General features: G+C 39.5%; 1 protein-coding gene across 2 annotated transcripts in view; it reads right to left on the bottom strand.

Annotated features, from left to right (window-relative positions):
- The window catches only part of LOC308051437 (mothers against decapentaplegic homolog 2-like), a 70,448-nt gene that overhangs the window by 41,344 nt on the left and 6,233 nt on the right, over positions 1-22,871 (bottom strand). For both annotated transcript variants that reach the window (XM_080361863.1, XM_080361864.1), the window contains exon 2: positions 20,062-20,355. In XM_080361863.1, coding sequence (XP_080217989.1) covers positions 20,062-20,297 — 236 coding nt within the window. In that variant the 5' untranslated portion in view covers positions 20,298-20,355. The remainder of the gene's footprint in view (positions 1-20,061; positions 20,356-22,871) is intronic.

The following is a 22,871-nucleotide window of genomic DNA, read 5'->3' as shown; positions in this document are numbered from 1 at the left end:
TCTACTAAAAGATTTTTTTCAAGCAAGCACCCAAGAGACAAACACCATTTCAAACGCAACTTTCCATGCCACAAAGCTGAAAGATTCCACATTCTTCGGTCAAAATTTCAAAACTACAGCATGAGTTAAAATTACTTCAAATATCAGAGGAACTTGACTTGAAGCCTCCCACAAAACTAAGAGGAAGTGAAGACCAGTTCTGGGATGTAACTCACCAATTTAACTACACAGTGACTTTGAAATTCTGCATTTAAGCAAAACTCGAAGTTTACTACTTCCGCATCAGGTTTCACTCTATCCAGTACCTAAGAAAAGATAACCTAAGCATCCAAATAAACGATCAGTTTTGCTACAATTACGAAAAAAATACTCCAACTGAAAGCCTTCAATTCTTGACCAACTGAAACTTGCTTGTAAATTTTGGAATTAAAAAAAAAAAAAAAAACACACAACACAAAAAAACCCAAAACAAAACAAAAAAAAACCACTACACAACACACACCACGATTTGGGGAATCTTCCAAACAAAAGCTGAAGTCAGCTTACTGTGCAGCATTTGATCAAGGGGATTTCCCCAATTTCGCTGTTCTTCTGCCAATTTTGAAGCATATGCATGGAGATGTGAACTTACTCCAGCTCCCAATTGTTCTCTCATATCCTGCCAGTCTGTTTCAAACAATACAGCACAACAGAAGCCAAGGAAAGCTGCTCATGATGATATTATTGCATTGTATGCTATAAATTTTAAAAGCTTTCCACCGACCGGCACTGCAACCAAGTCAGAATAAGCGAAAAGAAACAAGTAGTAAACAAAACACAGGGAATTGCTTTTATTAAATTAGGAGGTGTAGCTTCCAAACAGGATTAAATCGGTAGGGAACCTGTTAACTAGCTATTTGTGTTCAAAAGATGCAGCAGGAACAGAACTGCAGCATGTTGTTAATCCTATAAATTCTTCCTAGACTAACAGTCTGAGCTACACAATTTTGGAAGTTTTTCCTGTAAAACTGCTCTGATTATCATAAAACATTCACACAAGTAAAAACAGTACCAATAAAACTAAAAACCAATAATCTTTGCCACACCGAATAGCCGGGCTGATATAAACCCACTAATTATTATACCAGAGCAAGACAGGGAATAGTTTAGCATCGACTTGGGCTAACTAAAGCCCTGATTCTTTTATTGGAGAAAAATAAGTACTATTTATGAGATAATTTGGGCCTCAATATGACAATAAAGCACAGTTTACTTATTTTTCTTGAGTGATCAACACATCATCTTAACAGTATCATGAAATGTTAGATACAGATATTACTATTCCTAGTTAGAGCTCAGTACCAGGATCTGCTGAGCAGGTAAGCTGCTAAATTAATCACAAGTAGTTATTTTTCATTTGCTTAAAATTCAACAGCCTCAGCATCAGTTGTTAACCTACCAAACAATTAATGGCATATAAACTCAACCAAGCTTTAACACTTACTTTTGATTCTGACTCTTCCCGCTTCTTACCATTAAGGCAATCCTAGTGAAGAGCAACAGCATCTTGAAGCTAAAGAATTTCCACATATTCCATCAACTTCCAACACCCCTAAATTTGCTTTCCATATCACCGATACTCCAATGGGAACAACTTGCACTCCCTAACCAAATAATTCAGCTTTTACCAGGGAGGTGAAGGCATTATCACAAAAATTCATCTCAATTTATAGACTGAAAAATGACAGCAATTTTTCCTCCTGACTCGAGGCAAGCTCTTTCCAACTATGCAGCATTTTGCTATTGGCTAAATATCTTGTGCATTTATATTTTTACACGTTGACCTACCCCAAATGACATACCAATACTTTCTGCTTGGCATGCCGACTCTGTAGGAAATAATGTGGATAAGTCACGTGGCTTCCTGAATTGCACAAGCTCAAAACTGGCAGCCCTAAGTTTCCTTGTTTAATATTCTAAGACTTCCTTTTTCAGGATGACATCAATCAGAAGATGCTGTAACCTGAGCTATGTCTAAACTAAAGCTTAAACTTAGTCATGGCAACTCAGTTCTCAACATCAGTCACAGCTGTGCAAACCAAAATAACAATTATGTTTTAGTACCTTTGATAAAATCTCACACTTGAACACAATCGCTACTCTTAATTTCAACCAACACTGCATTAGAAGGCTAAACAACTTAATTAAGTCTTCAAATTAATCTTCTAAAGAATGACTTAGACTAGACCAAGGCCCTGGCCTCTGTAATACGCAGTGTCTGGGCAGTATCCTACTGATGCACGCATATTTTTCTGTATATAGATATCAAGAATAAGGTCCTGCTGCTTAGCGGCCATTCAAGTAGGAACGTTGGTAGAGGAAAAATATCCTATTAAAAAAAAAAAAAAAAAGCATTGTCTTACACTCATATTAAGCCTGCATCCTCCTCTACTTAAATATACTGATTTTATTAATCAAAAAAGAGAAAGCAAGCACAATGTAATTTGAGGCTATAATTTTTAACATAGTTTTGTAGTTAAAGGAAATGCATAAGAGTAGTTTTCAAAAACAAGTAATGTTACCAATGCTATCCTACTGATTGCTAACCTCCAGTTTAGAAATTAGTTTTCATAAAGGCTTGAAGTCAAACTTGACATATAATGGGAAATTAAAATTCATGTTCATGCAGCACTTAAAGGTGTCCTGCAACCTAGAGCTTGCACATGTCATTTTCCATATATGTAATTAGGTCCAGCATCCTTTTGCCTACACCATCCTGCACATTTAGAAACTAAGACGACCTGGCCCCATTTATCTTTGAGCAGGAAAAGGTTTTGGAAAGCCAGGTGCTTGCTTGTGTCATACCAGCTCCGAGAAAGACCCCAAGGAAGTTGGTGCAGTCTCTCAGAATCCTCTTTTTCTCTCTCTGCACTAAAGAACATGGACCAGTTGAAAGCTGTCATTGTAAAATTATCTCAACACAGATTAGAAGACACTAAAAAATACCTCTGAAGTCAACTGCTTTGCACTTGCCACTTTCAGCAACAGCAGACTGTTTCTCTTGCAGGATCATCTTTTCACATTTCATATTCAGGCAACACAATGGACTCTATTCATCTGGGAAGCAGCTGCCTGGCTGTTTTCTAGGCTCAAAATTTAAGCTACATAACACTTTTAACTAAGAGGAAGGTACATGGCAAGCTGCCGGAGGAGTACATATGCACGAGGCTAACTCTGAGATGAAGAGATGTCACACACAACAGGAAACCACCACAAAGCACCATCCTTCTGTCCTTACTGCCCTGTGGAGGCCAGAGCCTGGTATGACACTTAAAAATCACTGAGAATTTCTTTTAGTCTTTTACAGAGGATGTAGAGACAACATTCAAGTCCTACCATAATTACAGGAATGAGAAGAGCAAGGGCAATTTGATTCTCCTGCTACACCTTTCCAGTGAACACATCCAAAGTCTTCACAGCAAAAATACAAAAATATTAATATGCAGTGGATTTATTTCCTGGACATTTTAAACAAGTATGAGAAAAGTTGTCAAGTGTCAATAGTACTAGTCACTTGAACACCCAGAACAGCCTTTTAGACTCAGAAACCACGTGGAAAAGAAACTCCTGTAGATTTTTGCTTCACAAAAAACCCCCACATTACAGCCTTCAGAAGCAGTCAATATATACTATTACATTTTTACTTTCTTAAGGAAAAAAAATATTAAAAAGGCATTCTGAACACAATGCTTAAATACCATCACCATGCTATTTCCTTGAGAGAATCAGGGTGTGATTTGTTTCGTAATAGCCTTTTAAAAAGTTACCAACCTACACTATTGGCTGAAGTGAAAGATATGCAACAGGTATGGCTTTAAAATACTGCTATTTCATCCTAAGAAACTCAAAAAACAATGGCAGGATTTGAGCCCCTCTTGCTTGCTCACTTAAGTCAGAAAATAAAGCAAAAATAAGCTTCTGAAAAACAAGAAACATAGCACAGGGATACTGTCCTCATGTTAAGCAAGAAGGACAGAGGGCACAGATAAGACTACATTTTCTACATATATATTGAACTGTTAAGCAAGAAAAAGCATTTTTTCAGATGATACTTTCTAAAACTCTTATGGCACAGCAGGCTGGAAAGCAAGAGTTTGACAGGAGAATTACCCTTCTCTCGGCACTGGAAGCAACTGCTGCTTTTCACCTAAGAATCTAAAGGAAGTCATTTGATTCTGTGTCAAACCCTTCTACAGTACTGAGATAAGGACACAAACATCTGAAAAGAGAAAACCAGATGTTATAGATACCTTTTAGCAGACTCTACTACAGCTGTCAAATTTCCCAAACATTGGCATAGAAGCAGAATTCAAAATGTGGTACGGATGCAAGCAGTTACAGCTCAGGAAGGACACAGTTCTGCATTAGATTTCAGATATGTACGCTCTAGAGGAACATAAAACTTCGCAAAGGAGTCTTAACGCAATGCTTCCCTTAGCTTTTTTTTTTTTTTAAACATTTAAAAAAATATAAGAGCTACAACATCCCAGGTCAACATTAACCCAAACCTACTCCCACTAAACTCTTGTTAGTTGTAAATTATCAGGCATTTTACGAAAACAAGTGCATTTTGGTCTTACTTAAAGGCAGCAAGAAGCAAGCGCAAAGGATGTCTATATTCGTTTTAAGACAGAAAAGCTTATCACAGCAAAATACTGGGACACTGAAAAGAGCAATTTGTGTTTCCCTAGTTTGGATTCCAATGCTCTCTACTTTCACCACTGAAACAACTTCTTAAATAACGTAGACAGACTATGAATATACCTGTTGACTATTCATGACACAGTTTGGTTTGTTAAAGTCTTGATTTTAGCTATCCCTAGTTACAAAGTATTTATTTCAACAGAACAGCCCACAATAATAAGGAAAAAACTACTCCCTTAGAAAAATTATTTTATAAATTGATGCTTGCAAGGACGAAAACTCATGGACTCCGCACAATTCAATATGAATTCAAGTGAAGCCATTTATTACAGAAACAAGCCTCCTTATATATGCAGTTATTTCCTGATCACGCATCCACGGTCCAAGCATGCATTAGCTGATTGGATATTGTCCATGTTCACGAGCTGTCCACACGCCCGAGTCTCTCTGCTGTTTTTCAACCTTTGGGCTGGCCTTGAGATTCCTTTGACTAGTTCAGAAATAAATCTCCATCTAATAGAAACCCATCCACACAACAACCTCAAGAAAATCCCTCAAATCTCCCACAATTTCCCCTTTTTGTTTTTGAACCAGCCAGGCCTTGTTTACAACGCACTGAATCATCTTTGAAATACGCTGTAGTATACAACATATGATCAAGAACAGTGATTACAGTTACATATAATGTGGCTAAGCCTTACATAATAAGATCAAACAACTACCCACCATTTGTCAAACCCTAATTCTACTATGACAATCTTATTAATGTGCCGGGTTAGTTTGTCTAAAACACTATGAATAGATCCAGAATGATTAAACAAGTTAACACAACATCTTTCTCTTAAATTCATCACAACCATGTCCTTAGGATAACAACAAAAATCTATAGCAACATGATTTTGAAGTGTAACATGCCTAATACCATCAACATCTACTATTAATTGATTTAGTATCTCAGAAGTTAGATTAGTCTGTTTAAAAGACCAATAGCTTAACATTGATATGTCTCCTAAAGCTTTACCAGCTTCTAGACTAAGGAGAAGGAGTGCAATAGATACCATGGTAGGAAAGTCTCATAATTTTATCTCATTTTTGCATTGACTAAGTATGATATCACCCTTTTGGCTCACCTACTGTTTGCTAAAATTGCCATTCTCCACAGACGGTACACCACCTGCTTGCTAGTGGGCTTCTAGACCACCAAGTCTGTGAGGATCTGTAAAACTGAATTAGGATCCACGGTTTACATCTGAAACAGTCCTCACAACTTATCTCCCTCCTGTCCATCTGCATCCATTGAATCTTTGTTGAATCCACTTCAATCCTTGGCCTGTAATGACACAAGCATAACCTTTTCCCCAGGTTATCAATTGATGTGGTCTTTTCCATTGACCATTAACTAGTGATCTGACCATAAATAATATAGGTTCTTTCTGATTTAGCATGGTTTTGGGTCATATTGCAAACTGTTTCACCACAGGGCAAATTCAGGTTGCACCACTTAGATATAAGTGATTCATCACATACAATGCTTTTGACAATTGGTTTTGTGGTGTTTTCCCTACTTCTCCCCCCTTTTTGTTTAAAAACAAAAACAAAAAAACAGTTCAGAATCGGATACGCGCGTTGGACCTTGACTACATACTCCGAATCACAAACCAAATTTAGAGGTTCCTCCTTAAAAAGCTCTAAGTAATTTAAAGCTGCACCAAGTTCTGTTAATTGGGTTGAACCTTCAATAATTTTTACAGAATGATGCCAATTGTTATCTTCACGCCAGACCACTACAGCTTTATGAGACTTCCCAGAACTATCAACAAAAACTGTGCAAGCATTTGGGATAGGACCAATACAAGTATGGTCTGCGACCTGATGTTAAAGACTTGCAGGTTCTGCAGCAATTTACATTTAGGCATGCCAAAAGCTGTGCTGTTAAGAAAATCAGCTAGTGCAATTTCCAAAAATGTCGACTGCAAATAAAAAAAAAAAATCAAAATTAGATTTCACAAATGGTACACATAAAACAAAAGGATCATGGCCTATTAAGACTCAAATTAATTCCCTGCATTTCTTCATCAGAGTAACAATCGGTAGGTATAACAGTCTGTTAGCATTCTCATCATACTGTCCCACAATAGCCACAGGTTGTTTCTATGTTGTAGCTATAAATAAACAAATCTGCAAGTCCAACTGAATGCAGTAAGCCTGTAAGGTTGTCATAAATTTATTCCTCAAAGTTCCTAACATCATTTTGGCTGTCATATTTATTGGATATTGTTTTCCCTTACCGGACTGAAGTCCTGTTTCAGATCTATCAGTGTAGTATTTGCTTTATCAAAACACTGGCTGTTAATACTAGTGGAAATACAGCATTTGAAATTTCCTTGGAGATTTCTCACTTGCAGCAAGCAGATCTGCACCATCCAAGCAGCTTCTTGTAGGCCATGCAACTAACCAGAATTCTCAGAAAACATTATTTGAGCTTACAATTTTCTTAATGAATCTTGACCCAAGAGAGGTATAGGACTTTCTGGCAACTACAAGAATTCATGTATTAAAACCTGGTTCCAATTTTGGCATTCCATTGGTCTCAAAAAACAGCCTTTCTTTCATTCTCTCCCATGACCTCAAAAACTAGCATGGTGAATTTACTAAGAAGTCTCTTACAGCTAGTTAGCACGGAATAAGTCTATTGAAAAAAAAAATTTGGTTTAATTTCCCAGCTTCATTAGAACTATGGATCCACTGGAAATGCCTTTAAATTTCACCCTCAGACTCCTTCATGCAGTATTACAGTTCTCTAGCAGTAACATCTCCGGGTGGGGGGATAAAACCTCCCTCTCGCCCCATCTGAGATGGCAGAATCTTCAGCCCAGCATGAAAACAAATCAGTTCAAACTCCCCATTAAACCAACCTGGCTCCACTCCACACCCAAATTAGTACCACTCTGACCCAGAGAAGCACTGAGCACTCTGATCTCCCCAAAGCTGACCAGTGTGAAAAGACCAAGTTCAGCAAGGAGGCAAAATGATGAGCTCTCTCCCAAGATACGCCAAAACCTAGGAAACAAGACAGAAGCAAAAATAAATACCACCAACAACCCCTGAGTCAAAGCCGAGAAGCAACACAGTGCCACAACAAGGATGGATGACAATACTCCAGAAGAAAAAAAAGACAGAGCAGGGGGAATAAAGCCCCCCTTTCTCTACTTAGCAGCGGGAAAACAGTTTTTTACATTTTTTTCTTCTTCTTTATCTTCTTGCTGCAGTTCAGATATAGCCAAGGCTACGCAGCTGGCGTAATCGCTGGTACGAAGTGGGAGGCTCTAGCAAACTCCTTGATTGCAATGAGCTGAGTTTTAGACACAATTCCAATTAGCTCAACAGTTGTTACATTCCTCAGCCCCATTTACCTTTCACAATTAACAGATATCAAAAAAAAACAGTATACTAATCATCAATCCATTACTCCATTTTCCTAGATTTTTTTTTTTTTTTTTTTTTTTTGCAAAGCAGAGTTTAACAATTTAAATTATTTTCTGGTCTCAAAATTACTAGATAACAATATAAACAATTATGCTAATGTGTAAGGATGCATCCTAAGGGAGAGCAAGGTGGAATTTTAGCAGTGGAACCGGTTCCCATTTTGTAATTATCTCCCCAAACAAAATTCTTTTAGTACCAAATATAAATATGCAAATTAAAATACTGAGCTCAGATATGAAAACCAAACACCAAGTTCAAATATGCAGATAGATTAGAGTTACACTAATACAAGATAATATCTCGATTTTAGCATTGCACCTTTGGGCCGCTTACTGCTCAGCAAGGTTGTGGTGCCATTGGGTCTCCCTGACAAAACAGGTCAGTGCATGATGGAGCCCCATTGGCACCTGCCCCCACGCCACCGCAGCAGGCTGGACTGGGCAAGGCTTTTATTAGTGTCTCATCTGGGGTGCTACAACTGTTATGCCAAAATCAGGATTCTTTACCTGGTATGCATACAAAAGAGCCAAATCCAGCACATCGAGATGAGACACAGCCTATCACAGAGTTGTGCAAGTCTGGATACTGGAATAAAGCTAGCATGCTAGAAAGTAACAGCTATTACACACAAAATCTTAACATCACGTTCACGCAGTAAGGTACTAAATGACTCATGATCTTCTGTACTATCACAAAACGCACTTTTTGAGTGAACCGATTCTCATGATTTAACAGTCTGTAAACTTACTGTACCATATAACAGACAAAGACCTATTAAACTGTAATATGCTTAAACAGATACCCACAAAGAAAACAGGTTAATAAGTAAAGCATCTTGCAGACTTCAGCAAGTTTACTGTGACCTGTGTGTTATCAGTTAATTCTCTCTCAGCTTCACAGTATGACAGTATGTTTGGGATTGGAAGGGACCTCAAAAGATCATCTAGTCCAATCCCCCTGCTGGAGCAGGAACACCTAGGTGAGGTCACACAGGAACATGTCCAGGCAGGTTTTGAATGTCTCCAGAGAAGGAGACTCCACAACCTCCCTGGGCAGCTTGTTGAAGTTCAAACCGTTCCACCTGTAAAACTGACTGTAATGATTTAATGATCTCTTGTAGGGATTTGTTTTGTCCTACTCTTCTCATCTTAAAAATAACATTCATTGCAACAAAGTGTTACACTTCAAGATTCTATTCTCCGGACACTTTTCCCAATCGTTTAACTTATACCGCAGCCACCATTAATTACAATATTTCACAAGATCTTCCTTCCTCATATTTCCAAGTGCTTTCCTATGTTTTAAAACACCTCCCAATAGCGATTTCTTAAAAACACGACTGAAAACAGTCATTCCTGACCCCATCTCTTAAGTAAAAACTATGAGAAGAGGGAGGGAGGGGGGGAAGCACAGGACTGCTTGCAGCGCAAGTGGGAAAAGTGGGGAGAAAGTTTTACAGTGTACTTACACCACAAAGAAACAATTCTAACAACAACCAGTAAAACAATTAACTCATATTCCTGACAAGCTGCTTGATTTTCAGAGGGGCAACACACAGAAAGACATAATATGTACCGTAAAACTCGCAAATAACATGTTGATAGCAAACATGAGCATTCTCTACTGCTAATTTCAACACTAGTGCTTCCTTAGCTTCTAAGGTTTCAACCTGCTTATTGATGGCGTCTTGAAGATGGTCAATAAATTGCATGTAACTCTCACTGGGACCCTGATAGTAGTTATAAAAGATTTGGCTGCTTTGTTGGTTTCAGGCACCTTTATCATAGCTTGATATGCAAGGTCTGTTGACTGCCTCAGGATTTCAGAAACTAATCACGCCTCTAATTGTGGTGTATCAATTAGTGTCTGCTCCAAGAGATATGGGATACCTGCCCCTTTCAACGAGTCCCCATTGTTCCGTCCTAAATGATCTATAGCTGTTACATTGCATAGGTCTAATTTTGCTTGAGTCTTTCATAGCTTTTATCTGATCTTGGGGCAACACGTACATATACTCCTTTAACTTTTAAGAAAATGCTGCAGACCCTCATCCTCATCCAAGTCATCAGATAACGTGGACTTGAACAGTGCTGGAGAATCGTTGGTAACAGGGGGGTTCGGAACAGTGCACATTCTCACCAATACTTTCTAGCACCATAATTATTTGTATAACCTGAGTCCCCAGGCGCACCTCCTTTCCCGTCGCGATCATCATGACTGAACTGCCGACTGTTGGATTCACTCACTATTAGCTGATCTAATCTGTCACACAGTTCTGTTGTCCAGTTCTTATCCAGTGACTCCTTCTGCTCTCTCGTGGAAGTTGGAGGGTTAAAAGGCAGTAAAGGCAGATACAAATTCATAAAAGGACTGATAGTACACTTGTTTACGACCTTAGCATTCTCAGCTTTCACAGGTTCTTTGGGCAAATCATCTGACTCCAATCCTCTGGACTTGTTATTCTCACCAGGGTTGGACAATGGTACAGGAGACCACCCGCTCGGCATTTTTCCTCCCCCCACCTCGGACTGCTGAACTATCGGGGGTGCCGAAAGCACAGCAGGGGATGGAATAGGGAGGGTATCAAAGACATGAACCAGGTAAACTTCACAGCGACTTTCAGGATACTTATCAGGCTGCAATGCTGCAAAAATTCCGGCAGCAGCAGACCGTTCAGCCTTAAGATCTTTTAAGGTAGTGATTATAAGCTTCCATGTAGTTACTAATGATTTAGCTTCTTTATCTCCATTGCTGACTTTATCCCATAATTTCTGCTCTATATTGTCCCAAAGTTCAAGTTTAAGTTTTGAGTCACTAATGCTCATAACAGTCTTTTCAGGTTTTAATTGCTTCACTGTAGTAATTATCAGTTTCCAGGTGGTTACAAGGCCGAGAATATATTTTTCACTGTGACTAATTGTCTTCCACAACACAGTTCCCACTTTTTCCCAAGTCTCTATTTGAAAAACTCCTAACAGGTCAGCAGGAAACCCATTGCCTCTGCACCAAATTAATAGTCTTTTGAGGTTACTCTCCTCATACTTCACCCCTCTCTTAGAGAGAATATGCGAGAGGAGCCGCAGTATTTCTTCTTCTTCTTTAAAAATATTCTGCCCCATCTCTCGCCCCCAGCTGCTCACCTCTTTGCGTGTCCGTTGCAACGATATCGGATCCTTTATCCCTCCTCTGTCACTTCTGTAGCAATCAATCAGGAGTCACGCAGCCCGCAGACTACGTCCTGGTCCAGCCGAGGCGTTCCAGCTGGGGCTCGCTCCCCGCAGCAGTCGTCCCCTTCTGTAAATTCTCCTTATGGATCACGTCGGGGTCATCACTTGCAAGGGCGAAAACTCATGGACTCCACACAATTCAATATGAATTCAAGTGAAGCCATTTATTACAGAAACAAGCCTCCTTATATATGCAGTTATTTCCTGATCACGCGTCCACGGTCCAAGCATGCATTAGCTGATTGATATTGTCCATGTTCACGAGCTGTCCACGCGCCCGAGTCTCACCGCTGTTTTTCAGCCTTTGGGCTGGCCTCGAGATTCCTTTGGCTAGTTCAGAAATAAATCTCAATCTAATAGAAACCCATCCACACAACAACCTCAAGAAAATCCCTCAAATCTCCCACAGATGCTCATGCTCTCTTTCTTCACTGACTCCTCCTTGTGCTCCATTTGTGTTGAAACTGCAAGGGAGAGCATAAAGGCAGCATCTGAAACTCTACAAAATTCATTACATATTTTAGAAAAGTGAACTCGTGCCAACGTTTAGTTTCAGGATACACAGGAATTATGCAATTAGAATCCCACTATCTCACTGAATCCTTCCAGTGAGCCAACTACAAATTACTTAGAGGGCCAGTGTCAAAAGGACCTCTGTACTTATTTAGCCTCTGCTCTAGATTACTGACCCACTTATGAAGAGCTAAGCACCCCTGCTGCGTGATGCCAACACCCACTCTATCTGTTTGCTTCTGCTTTCTCAGAACCTCTATTAGCCCACATTGTGTTAATTACCAAATTAGCAGCTTTTGCATAGTACACACCGTATGAGCCTCACTAAGCACCTAGTTACCTGGACAAACAGCACAGAAACAGAACAATCAGAATTGCAGCAGGGTTATCAATAACAATATTCAGATTTCTTAAGAGGCAATTTAATTCCATTTTTGCTCTCAGTTTTGAAAAAAAAAGAAAAAAAAAAAAAAAAAAAGAAGCTTGTAGGCCTTTAGCTGGTTTAGGTTTCAATGATAAAAAAGTATGAAGTACTGTATCAAACTTGCTGGAAATCTCCAAGGGGACCAGAAATTTGTGAAACCACAACTGAAACTTCTGTTGACAGAATAATGCAGCAGCTGCAAACAGAAGCATTCCACGATATTTGTCACTATCTATGCTGAGTTAAACAGTGTTATTAATTAAATCTAAAGCTAGTTTAAAAAAAAAAAAAACACAAAAAAAAACCCCACACACACATAGAAAACCAAACACAAAAACCCTCCCCACACAGAATACATGGAAAGTAAGATCACATCAGAACCACATATCAGCAGCTTAGCACCTCAAACTTCCTGCTGATTAGGAAGAAAACAAAGTTTCAAATTCAGCATTTTATTATTTATCCCTCCTGATCTGCAGATCATTGAAGACATTCATTAAAGTGGGTCTCAAGCAGCAGTTTCATTAACTTACTAAATCCAAGACCAAGAATCCCCAGAAGTCATTATAGTACTGAGTTGACATTTGTTCTTTCTTGGGAACCCAGACTACTGCTGTCAAAGTAAAATTATATCAACAGTCCAAAAGCCAACTATGAAACTCAAGAATTCTGTATAGTGCTGCTAGCAACCTTGATATCTCACCCCTTAATACCAAAGTCATTTTTTAGTTTAATTTTAAACCTTGTGTAAGAGCCAAAAGCACTTGAAGCGCTCTCTAAGCTACCAGCTTCTCCTAAGGTAGTAAAGAAAAATAAAACCCAGGTCCAGTCTTTTACAGTAGACTAGAGGGTAGAGGAAAATTGTTCATCACAGCCCAGCAAGGATTGCTAGTCACAACATGGAGCCTATACAGAGTAAAACCGAGCTTCGTAGTCTGTTTTAAATAATTATTTACTATATCTACCTTAACGCAAAACAATCACGCATGTGGGAGGAGAAAGTCAAATACAGATGACAAGTAGACTAGGAAAACAATGATAAATTGGCATTTGGTTTGTATCTCCTAACATCATCTTCAAAATTAAATGTAAACAACAACTATTCTGAAGTAATAACATTTACTGCTCCAATACCTCTGCAGGAGAGCTCTAGGAACCCTCTCTAAGAGCTCTAAATATTAGACATTTTATATCAAGTGAATCTCTGTATGACATAGAGACCTTCTATCATATGAAACGCCTTCCAATTAAGCATTTTGTCTCTGTCATTGTGGGGTTTTTAGAAGACCAAGGACATGTAGTGAGCAATCCAGACACTTTAGATATGAACTTGATTAGCCTGTAAAGTGCAGGCCTCAAAGATGCAGCAAGATAAATCAAGAAATGCTGATACAAGCTTATGCAGCAGAAAAATGAGGAAGAAAGGCAAGTGTACGTGGCCAATGCCTGTCTGAAAAAACAGGATGCCATGGGGGGAGTTGGTGGTCGCAGACCAAATAGGACTGAGCTAGCAGAAATGGTTTAAGGACACGCAAATAGCTCATTAACAGTGCATGCAACCAATCAGATTCTAGCTGTCGCATAATAAGGGAGCCAATAGCATATATAAGTCTGATGCTTCAGCTAATAAAGTGACTACTATCTGATCATATTGATCATGTGACTAGTCTGTGACTTCTGCATCGACAAGTGGCACCTGAACAGGGACCTTCAGATCGGCATTGGCAACAAATGAAGATGACCCAGTGATTCCGACAACTGAGGGGGCGGAAGCCGGCCGAAGGTGAGTGCTGCCCCGGCACTCTGGAAAACACTAATGTATAGTTAAGGAAATCCTGCTCTGATCAAGCAGGCAGCCAGGGAGGAGATGGGGATCACACCCTCAAAGGAAGAGTTGGCAGTGGCAAAGCTCCTCCAACATATACTCTCTACGAGAGGGGTTACTTATAACTCGTCTACCTTGAAGGCCATGCTGCTTTGGGCACGGGGTAAAAACTTAATCCCCTCAGTGCAAGCCGCCTTTGAGGTCCACGTATGGTCTGATATAGGGGCAAAGCTGTGGGAAGAAATTAGTATGGGATCCAAGGAGGCGAGTAAGTTCTCCACTTTGTGGAGGTTGATTCACAAATCTTTGAAAGAAATGAAAGCCAAAAGGACTGCAGCCGCTTCTGCTTTTGCCGCCTTAACACCGGGAGGGGGATCCTGCTCAGTGACGAGTATGATTTTTGCGGGCCCCAATATCCCCGCGGCCCCTGCAAGAGCTGGAGGAAGTCATAGTCAGCGGTCAGCAGAAGCAGTTGGAGGGTAGCGCGGGAGACAGATAACTCCTGACGATGACTTCCCCCTCCACCTCCGCTGTGTTCTGAGACACCCACCACAGAATCCCCAAATGCAAGCGCAGAACCACAATAGCCAGTGACACGGTTGTAACCACCGCTTCCATCATCTACACCACCAAGTCCTCAGACTCCGATTACCTGCTGTGAACGAGAGGAGGCGAATCAAAGTTTAGGAGATGCCCAGCTGAAGGAACTGCTGTAGAAATTGGAAGACCTACAAGCGCGACTAGATGCTCCTGAGAAATCAGCACCCATGCCTCCGCCACCAATTAGTGCTTCTTCAGAACCACCAATTTCCAATCCATATGGTCCCTTTCCTGTCCCAGCTCCACCCACTGCAGTGCCTTTGAGATCAGGGGCAGGGGTGGAGGGAGGGGCAGGAGTTAAGTGGAAGGGAATTGTGTGTGATGCTATATTAGATGGAGTTGTGGTGCCCATGGCTTATCCGGTTGCGATAGATGCACAAGGAATAAATATGTGGGAAGCTCTAGATTGGAAAACATTAAAAGAGGCTAAAAGTGCAGTAACTCAATATGGGCTAAAATCACCATATACACAGTCAATATTGCAGCATATTTTTTCGGCTAATTTGTTAACACCTCATGATACACGTATGACCATGAGAATGTTGTTATCTCCATCACAACAGATACAATTCTTTCAGTACTGGCAACAGGGTTGTGACAATACAGCTGCTGTTCCTTGGCAACAGGGTGATCCTTTGTATGGGGTACAAACACAGATGTTGCTGGGAGAGGGTCCTTTTGCTAGACCCGACTGGCAAGCAAATTTTGCGACAGAGGTGTTACAACTTAGTCAAGACCTAGCATTTAAGGCGCTGGCCTCTGTGCAAGATGAGAGGACACAACCTGAATTCACAAATGTTAAGCAAGGCCCAAGTGAACCTTACGCGAAATTTATAGATCGTCTGCATACTGCAATTATGGCCTATCCGGATTTGTCTGGAGACATGAAAGCGAGGTTTTTAGATATGCTTGCATTTGAAAATGCGAATGACAAAACCAAAAGAGCTCTTAGTGCGTTGCCACAGGGTCTAACGCGGGCCAGCTGCTCGAAGGTGCTGACTGAATGTTAGAGCAAGAGAAAGCTACGGTCATGGCTGCAGCTGTAGGAGCTGCAGTGCGACCTTTGGTCGCAAAACAAAAAGGGGGAAAACAGGATAAGCGTTGTTATAATTGTGGTTAAAAAAAAAGAAAAATTGAGACACTGGTTGTGTTTGCATTGCTATGATCGTGTACTGCAAATAACACATGCTGATTGGGCTGAACGATGGGTAGGCAGACCTTTGGATGAATTAGAAGGAACACTGCCTGCTACGCAGGAGCCTATTTTTAGGCGCGAGCTAGCTTTTGCAAATTTTTTAACGCTTCTTGGATGCCAGGAATCTAAAATGATTGCTTTTATGCTATTTGATATAACTAAGGTTTATAATAAGTATCATATTATTAACAATATCAATTAATCAATTAACAATAATCAAATTATAGGGAAGGAGCGCGGGAGTGATTCCTTCCCTGTACTCTGCATTGGTGAGGCCACACCTGGAGTATTGTGTTCAGTTCTGGGCCCCTCAGTTCAGGAAAGACATTGAAGTGCTGGAGCGGGTCCAGAGAAGAGCAACACGACTGGTGAAGGGACTTGAACATAAGACCTATGGGGAGAGGCTGAGGGAGCTGGGCTTGTTTAGTCTAGAGAAGAGGAGGCTTAGAGGTGACCTCATCACTCTCTATAACTACCTGAAGGGAAGTTCTAGCCAGGTGGGGATTGGTCTCTTCTCCCAGGCAGTCAGCAATAGGACAAGGGGGCATGGGCTTAAACTCTGCCGGGGAAATTTAGGCTGGATATTAGAAAGAAATTCTTTCCAGAGAGAGTGGTCAGGCATTGGAATGGCCTGCCCAGGGAGGTGGTGGACTCGCCGTCCCTGGAAGTTTTTAAACTCAGATTGGACATGGCACTTAGTGCCATGATCTAATAAATGGACTAGAGTTGCACCAAGGGTTGGACTCAATCTCTGAGGTCTTTTCCAGCCCAGTCGATTCTGTGATTCTGAGTAACATACCCATTCCATGCTCTTGGACCGTCAGTCCTGAAAACTGAGAGAGAGAGAAACAACAATGGTGGGTCCGCCAAAAATGGACCCAGCGAAGATAATCGTGGGGGTAATTTTTGGATTAATGATTGGGTCCCATTTAGGAGCTATAGATAAGGCAAACGCATTACATCGCATAGATCCTAGGCCCAACATGTGGTTAACATTTGCAAATCAAACCAATCATCATTTTGTATTGCAATGCAATCAGTCTCTGATCCATTTAGAACCTGTCTTGTGGGTACGCCATACTGAGATCCAAGTGACTAGAAGTATTGGGTAAACAATACTACTGTATTAGGTGAAACAGTGGTAAAATCTACATGTGATAAGAAATATAATTGTAATAAGAAAGCCTAGTCACCATGTTGCGAAGCAGGAGCAAAGCAAATTGGTGTTGCAGCTGCATTAGTCATTGAACATTTGAATGTTTCTTTACCATGGGATCCCCAAGAATTAGACCTTCTTGGATCCATAAGAGGAAATGGATCATGCTTTAGTTTTGGAGGCAGCAGGCTGACAGGAGTAAATTTTTATAAACAGTTGAATTGGACAGGATGTACCAATGTAAGTAGCTCACAGTTGTTAGCAAAAGGAACACCAGCATATAACTATAAGAACAAAGATGGTTATTGTAATGGAGCCATAGGACTGGAAACACAGAGTTCAAAATGGTCTTTATGGGTAAGTGACTCAGCAAAAGCTATTCCTCCAAGGTATTTCTTAATATGTGGTGACAGAGCATGGAAAGGGATTCCAAGAAAGCCAATAGGGGGTCCATGCTACTTTGGAAAATTGATTACGTTTGCTCCACCAATGACAGCATTGAAAAATCATACATGAAAACGAAGAGCATTAAAGCAGCTAACACATGAATGCAATGGCAATCTGACATTATATAGTAAAGCAGAATGAATATTGCTTTCGCTTTTTGTACCTTGGGGGGGCAGCTGCTAAAGCTTTGACAGATATTGGCAAATTAGCTTGCTTAATGGCTAAAGAAATGAATATAACCTCAAAAATTATTAGTGAATTAACACAAGATATAGATAGTTTGCAACATGCTGTATTACAAAATAGAGCCACTATAGATTTTTTGCTTTTAGCACGTGGTCATGGTTATGAAGATTTTGATGGAATGTGTTGTATGAATTTATCAGATCACTCAAAATCAATACATCGTCAATTCACTGAGTTACGAGACAATATGAGAGCTATTAAAGTAGAAGATAGTTTAACAGATTGGCTGGAATCATTGGGCATTACAGGATGGTTAAAAGATCTGCTTATACAAGGGTCAACTATGTTAATTACAGCGTTGGTTATTGTAATGATTCTTGGATGTGCATTAAGCTGTATTATCAAGATGTTTTTAAAAAAAAAAAAAAAAAAATGGTTGCTGGTGTCTGGCTTGCTCAAAAACAAAAAGGGGGATTTGTGGGGTTTTTAGAAGACCAAGGACATGTAGTGAGCAATCCAGACACTTTAGATATGAACTTGATTAGCCTGTAAAGTGCAGGCCTCAAAGATGCAGCAAGATAAATCAAGAAATGCTGATACAAGCTTATGCAGCAGAAAAATGAGGAAGAAAGGCAAGTGTACGTGGCCAATGCCTGTCTGAAAAAACAGGATGCCATGGGGGGAGTTGGTGGTCGCAGACCAAATAGGACTGAGCTAGCAGAAATGGTTTAAGGACACGCAAATAGCTCATTAACAGTGCATGCAACCAATCAGATTCTAGCTGTCGCATAATAAGGGAGCCAATAGCATATATAAGTCTGATGCTTCAGCTAATAAAGTGACTACTATCTGATCATATTGATCATGTGACTAGTCCGTGACTTCCACGTCAACACGTCATGGTAAAGACTTGCTAAAAAAATCATAGAGTCATCACATGTCAACTCAAAAATACCATGTCCCTACAGGTTCCAATCTCAGTCTACTGATATACACTCAAAACAAGAAAGCTCAAATATTTTATTTCTGATTTTTTTTCTAGCTGGCAAAAGGAAGAAAGCAGAAGGAAAACCTAGAGAATTTTGGGACTGCTCTAGGGAAGAAAATACAAGCAGAGGGCAGCATAGGAAACAAAAGGTGAACAGAAAAGAGAGAGAACAGAATTAAAGTAGTCATTCATTCAGAGCATTCTCATGATTTGTCCCAGAAAGCTGTGTCAAATCTGAAAGAGAATGCTAAAACCATTATCAAATAACAGCTATAACACATTTGATATTTGAAAATCATTACTGACACCAGTCTAATCTAATTTGCACTATGATTAATATAAAGCTTAAAAGTAGCTGGGACGAACGTGCTAATAGAAAAATTAAGTTCATAAACCAGATAAAATCCTTTCTAGGGGAGAGAAAATGTAAGTGTCAATGGGCTAAGTGCCCAGAACATTCCTGTGCCACCAGATCCTCTAGCTTCTTCCTAGCAAAACATACCTGTGATTTGATACTTATGTCACACATAGTGAGCTTATACACACACCTTAGTGGGATTTCTGTACAGCATGAATCAAGAGCAGACTGCATTATACTTACAAACATAACCCTTGCCTCTCACACAGGAGTTGCTATGAATTAAGCTGAGAAATTCAAAGGGGTAGAATGCAAGTCATTCACCTGGATGTATATACATATCAGGAGCAGAAGAGCAGTTCTAGAAATACTCCAGGTTATTAAATAAAAAGCATTTTCATTAACCAATAACAAATAATAATTAAAGTAAATAAACTGGTCTTCAGACAACCTGCCTCCAAAGAGAAATTTCCCCTTCAGAAGGGAGAATGGATGCAGCTTGTACAACTTAAAATAACTACCATATACAACTGAAAATAATGAGATGACTGAAGTATTGACCAAGGAAAAACTAGGGTTTTTTTGGTTTTGGGGTTTGGTGGGTTTGGTTGGTTTTGGTTTGGTTGGTTGTTGGTTTTTGTTTTTTTAAAGTGACAGAGTAGATTCAAGTTTTCCCCTCCAATTATAGACAGGATTATTAAATAAAAGCATAAGGCAGTGCTACAAACTAAGAGCTGTGCTAGGCACCACCAAAATACAAACAAATTGGAATCTACATAATAATGAAAATTGAAATGTAAAGTTACTATTAGAAACTGTGACTTTTCCAAGCAAGCACTATGTAAAACCAAACTGTTTTAAACAATCAAAAGCATACAACTGATTTTTTAGTCATTTGTTCACAGGACAGCTTAAGCATCCGTTTAGTTGTTTCTTAAGTGGTTGTAACAATTTTAAACACAACAGTACTTACCTTGGTATCGTCACACATTTTGTATTGCAATTCTGAGTGGTAATTGCCTTCTCGAGCTCATCCAGCTGTCCTGTTTTCTTCAGCTTCTTGACCAAGCTTTTCACTGCTTTTTCACACCACTTTTCCTCCTGACCATTCTGCTCACTGCCACCAGCCCCTCCAGAGCCACCAGCAGATTTTTTCCACCCCAGGAGTCTCTTCACCACGGGTGGAGTGAATGGCAATATGGATGACATAACTTTCACCAGAAAGAACGCTCAGCAAGCAATAAAATAAGAGATTCCCGTCCGATCCCTAAAAACACAAACCAAAACAGAAACATTAGCACTGAGGTTTCACATGAAACAAATATTAATATATCTTGCTTAGGACCTTTCATTAACAAATGCCATAGGACACTGCAACCCAAAACAAGGCAGATAATGGTTCAGAAATAGTCTTCATCATGGTTCAAAACTTCACCAATAAAGTTAAAATGCAAGTTTGCTGCAGACTCTTCAACAATTAAGGTTATTGTTGGATTACATTTTTTTTTTTCTTCGAGTCTTTCCTGCTTTAAATCAACTCCAGAAAACACAGAAGTTAACTTGAGTCTAACTTTGCACCTAGGCTGGTTCATTTTAGCCATTTATTAATATTTTCCATACATGATTGACAAATTACATACACATATATGCACGTTCTGCCCATCTCCAAATTAACTTCTCAAGCAAAATTGCATTTTGAATATCATTTAGTAATTACAGCTTGATAGAAGTCTTCCAATAGCCAACCATTTCACAAGCCTCTTCTCATTTTCTTTGTCATATTTTAAATAACTAGCAATTTCTGTTTCACTGGGGACACGGACTTGAAATTCACTCATAAATTTGGTAATAAGCTTATTCTCATCTTTCGCACTAGAGCTCAATGGCCTAAAGAAAATGAAACTTCTCAACTGGCAGCACCTAAAAATCATCAAGTCTTTAAAAATTCATTAAAGGATATTTAAAATCTTAGTTTGCAGGCACCTGAGTAGTAGAATCGTGTTTTCAATTTTGATAGTATCAACTACCTGATCAGGATGTTTATACAAAATGAAAGATTAGAAGGGATGCCGAAACTTGGGCTATATTTGGCATTCGCTGCAATTTGCGCTTCAAATCATTCTGAAGAAAAATTATAGCCATTTAGGAAAAAAAAAAAAACAAAAAACAAAAAACAAACTTGGTTTTGCAGCTTCTATTAAGCTAGTTTGAGGTACTAAAACATAAGCCTCAAATAAACCGTATTATTTCAGGCAGACAGCTGTCAGAAATTGCTTGAGGACATAACGGCCCTATGGGTTCAAGTCAAAAACAACCTTATTTCCAGGCAGCAAATAGGTATTTGAACTCCAGAAAGTTACCTTATTTCCAAGCTCTGTAAATTAGTTCAGCTAAGAGCTAACACTACCTTCAGGCTACTTAATTTGAGATCTGAAGGCAGCTTACATGTCTCCCCATCCTGTACAGGCACATGCCTCATTTCTATCCAAAATGTATAAACTTCATCTTATTGAAATTTTCCATCTGCAAAACAGCATGGATTATTTGGGATACTTCAGGCTACAGTATTCATGGTTAATTTATGCCTTGTCATGTCTTTGCAGTTTCAGTAAGGACCAACAGGTCAAACACTAAATTATATTGTACAGGTAACTTTAAATCATAACTTTTCAACTTCCACAAAACAAAACATTTGGCAGCAATGACATTTCAGTTTCAACTAAAATATACTTCCAAAAATGAGCTTCTGAGAGCACCTAAAAATATGACTGAAGCAAGAATTGTAGTTTTCTGGGGTCAAAGAGACAGAGGTTCCAATTAACAGGGACTCAAGATTAACACTGGTAACTTTATGCAAGTCATTCAAAATAATCTATTCTAAATTAGAGAACCATAGAATGGGTTCTGTTAAAAATTATTTAATCCAACCCTCTGCCATAGGCAAGGACATCATTCACTAGATCAGGCTGCTCAAAGTTCTGTCCAACCTGACTTTCAACACTTCCAATGATGGGGCATCCACAATTTCTTTGGGTAACCTGTTCCAATGTCTCATCACCCTCATAGCAAAAACAAAACCCCAAACAAACAAAACCCCAAACAAACAAAACCCCAAACAAACAAAACCCCAAACAAACAAAACCCCAAACAAACAAAACCCCAAACAAACAAAATCCCACACCTCTTTTCCCATTTTTTCCCCATTTCCAAAAGACTGTCCACACAGACGTAACTAAGCACAGGTTGATCTGCTTTAAAAAAAATTAAAAAAAAGGGACACACTTAGAGTCCTTTATTACAATTATTATTGCAGCTTAGCAGCTGCTTTAAAAAAAAAAAAAAAAAACACAACACACAACATATATCACAGCTGCAGACTAAAAGTCTGGGAGGATTAAACTAACTTCTTCCTTCTAGCTATTGTTTTGCCATGTCAGGGATTTGCCAGGGGTATCAATAAGAATTTCAGTAAAATATTCCTGTATTGGCCCCATATATTTGAGGGGCTGAGCAGAGAGAATGTGATACAAGCAGTGCAGGACTTCACTTGGTTAAATACTTCAGTCGTTTGTGATGAATGCTCACAGGAGAATATTTCAGCCAGTTTAATTTTTGCAAAAGTGACACTCTGCTGCAAGCCTAGAGAAAGCACTGTGAAGCCTAAGGCACAGTTAGGTTGAATTCAGAGCAATTTTGATCCATGCAAATTATGCCAGGAAAATGCAGCAATAAAGAAATTAAGAAGAAATACCCTACTGGGCAGTTCTGTCTCCAAAGGTGGCA

Source organism: Nesoenas mayeri, assembly GCF_963082525.1.
Source record: "Nesoenas mayeri genome assembly, chromosome: W".
NCBI classification, from domain to species: Eukaryota; Metazoa; Chordata; class Aves; order Columbiformes; family Columbidae; genus Nesoenas; species Nesoenas mayeri.
This window is presented reverse-complemented; position numbering and strand designations above follow the sequence as displayed.